At 39.5% G+C, this 2,600-nt stretch overlaps 1 protein-coding gene across 1 annotated transcript; it reads right to left on the bottom strand.

The window, feature by feature from the left end:
- Nucleotides 1-255: 255 nt before the first annotated feature.
- On the bottom strand, nucleotides 256-1,826 carry LOC104950726 (alkaline phosphatase, placental-like; the record flags this gene model as incomplete). Its single annotated transcript, XM_010777282.1, has 3 exons — nucleotides 256-339; nucleotides 1,043-1,183; nucleotides 1,654-1,826. Coding segments are annotated over 3 exons (398 nt in total), but the record flags the coding sequence as incomplete, so codon positions are not given.
- Between the last annotated feature and the right edge of the window lie 774 nt (nucleotides 1,827-2,600).

Below are 2,600 nucleotides of genomic sequence, written 5' to 3'. Positions count from 1 at the left end.
TTGCTTGTTGGTCACTAAGCACCTTGAACATATGATTCAGGTGAGTCACTGCCAGTTAATCGCTCATTAGGGAGTTACAGTTTTTTATTGCCATCATCGTTTATTTTGGATGTGCAACAACTACGCATTGAACAACATCCAGCCTTGACATCAATAATAGAATAATAACTGAGCAAACCAAGGCCACTATGGGCTCTCCCTTGCAGAGAAGAGCATAAGAGGGTAAAAGGAAAGGGTCAACAACAAACAACAAACAACAACAAACTCACCCATGAGGTAGTCAGTGGTTTCAGGGTCAACAGCACTGAAATCTGTTTGATTCCACACGTAGCGAGCGACCTGAGAGTGGGAGGAGGACGGAGAACCTGTTTGTGTTTGTTTTGAGTCACCGGAGCTTTTTGTTTGTAATTGTTATAGTAATCTAGATGCCAGCAGTTTGAACCGGGAAATGTTGAATACCCCAACGTTTTATGATAGAAATGTACAGTGCGGGTCCCCAGAACATCGAAATTGCCAGATGCTAACCTGCCTATGTTGGGCAATTAGCACAATTGTCATAAATTGCAGTAATTAGCATATGGAGACTATAGCTAGATTATGGTTTGGCCGATTTGTACAATTTTGGAGTGGTTTTGGAGGACGTTGAATCAACTTCTGACATTTCCATTATCATAAATGGCAGTTTGAGTCCCCTAAAACATTCAAAACGACCCCAAAATCAGCCAACAGAGTACAAATATGGCCACTTTCTGATCCTGAAAATGTCAGAAATAGATTCAACATCCTCAACAACCCTCCAAAACCACACCACAATTGTCCTAGTCGACAAATATTTTCTGTCAATTGATGCTAACTGTGTAAATTGCCCATCATATGCAAGTCCTGTATTATACATTGCTAACATAAAACTTTGGGGTACTCAACATTTCCAGGTTCACAATAGGACTGCTTGACTTTAAGCTGTCCTCAAAGAGTTTTATTCTCACCTGTTGCTTAAGTTAAGGCAGTTTCGAAGTTTCTGTGTTTGAAATATAAATATTACCTTTCCGATTTTCATTTTCTGCCACTCATCGATGAGGTTACGTCCGTCTTTCCTTTTGCCCCTTGAGGAGAAATCTGCGGGGTATTCTGGGTCCTTGGTGCCCCTCGGGGTCATGTACTTTCTACCACCTCCAATTATCACCTGGACACACACACACACACACACACACACACACACACACACACACACACACACACACACACACACACACACACACACACACACACACACACACACACACACACACGTTATAATATACAATTGTATTAGTACAATGTAGCGGAAATTTTGCTAAAATTGCACACAAAAAAATAAAAATATCAATGTGTAGGATCATTAAAAGTAATATTAAAAATCCTAAAAAATATAATGAAAATATAAGAAAACAAGGAAAAGAATATATTGGAAAAACTGCAAAAATGTAAGGAAAAAAATAGAATATTTACATAAAATATTCTAAAAAAACAGACATTTAAGTGAAAATTGAAGAAAAATATTTGTAAAATAACAGAAAAAAATACAAGATTAAAGTAAACAACTATTAAATAATCTTGTTTTGGCACGAATGCACACATTTGAAGTCATTTAAGCAGTGATTATGATATCCTTACGTCTATATCGGTGTTTTTGAGCATCTGGGAGGCGATGTCTGTGCAGCCGTCCTTCTTGGCGGCTTCGGGCATGTCGGCGTCGCTGTACCACTTCCTGCTGGCGCTGTGGGCGTAGCTGGTGGCCGGCGTGGCGTGCTGCACCCGCGTGGTCGTCACGATGCCCACGGACTTTCCTACAAAATCAAATTGTATCATGATCCATTTAACACAGAGCATGCATCCTGCTGTATGAAGAAAGAACAGTACGTGGGTCTTGGAAGAAAGCTTTGGTATGTTTCTGTAGCATCTTTTAAAGCCATGTGTTGTTGTACTTATAACTCCTCTAAATCATACATTTCAAATAAGGAAGAGCAAGTCATCGCCAATTGGATTAATTGACAACCATTTTGAAACCCCAATTCGGAAATGTTACCATCTTTACGTTTCTGTGATGTGGTTTTTTTTGGGACACAAGCTAGTCTTGCTCTAGCCAAACCGAGTGCTGAAAAAACATACCCTGATGTTACAGTTAACTTTCATGAAGTGGAAACTGAAACTTAGGTACACAAACTGGACCATACTTAAGGAATGATCGGTCCATCGCAAGTTGCCCCTCGTAAAAGATTACAGGGCTTTTGTTTACATAGTTATAGGAACATCATTTACACAAATAACAAAAATGCTGTATAGAGAGGCGAAGCCCCTCCCCTTCCGGAGGAGCTCCATGGGACCTTATTTCTGAAAAAGTATGTATTGAAGTCAATGGAGAGAAAGATTATCTCTCGATCCCGTTTGAATTGTGCCACGAATTACACATATGATGTTTGTCAATTTAAAAGATAATTTATAAGTAAAAAAAATAAAAATGTGTCGTAAAACTGAAGTAACACTTTGTTTTGTGTGAAACCGCTCAATGAACTACATCTCCCATCTCGCACCACACACCAAGACGGCCGTCACGTTGGCAT

Source organism: Notothenia coriiceps, unplaced genomic scaffold (assembly GCF_000735185.1).
Source record: "Notothenia coriiceps isolate Sejong01 unplaced genomic scaffold, NC01 NC01_scaffold00017937, whole genome shotgun sequence".
NCBI classification, from domain to species: domain Eukaryota; kingdom Metazoa; phylum Chordata; class Actinopteri; order Perciformes; family Nototheniidae; genus Notothenia; species Notothenia coriiceps.
Note: the sequence above shows the minus strand (reverse complement) of the source record. Positions and strands in the feature narration are given on the sequence as shown.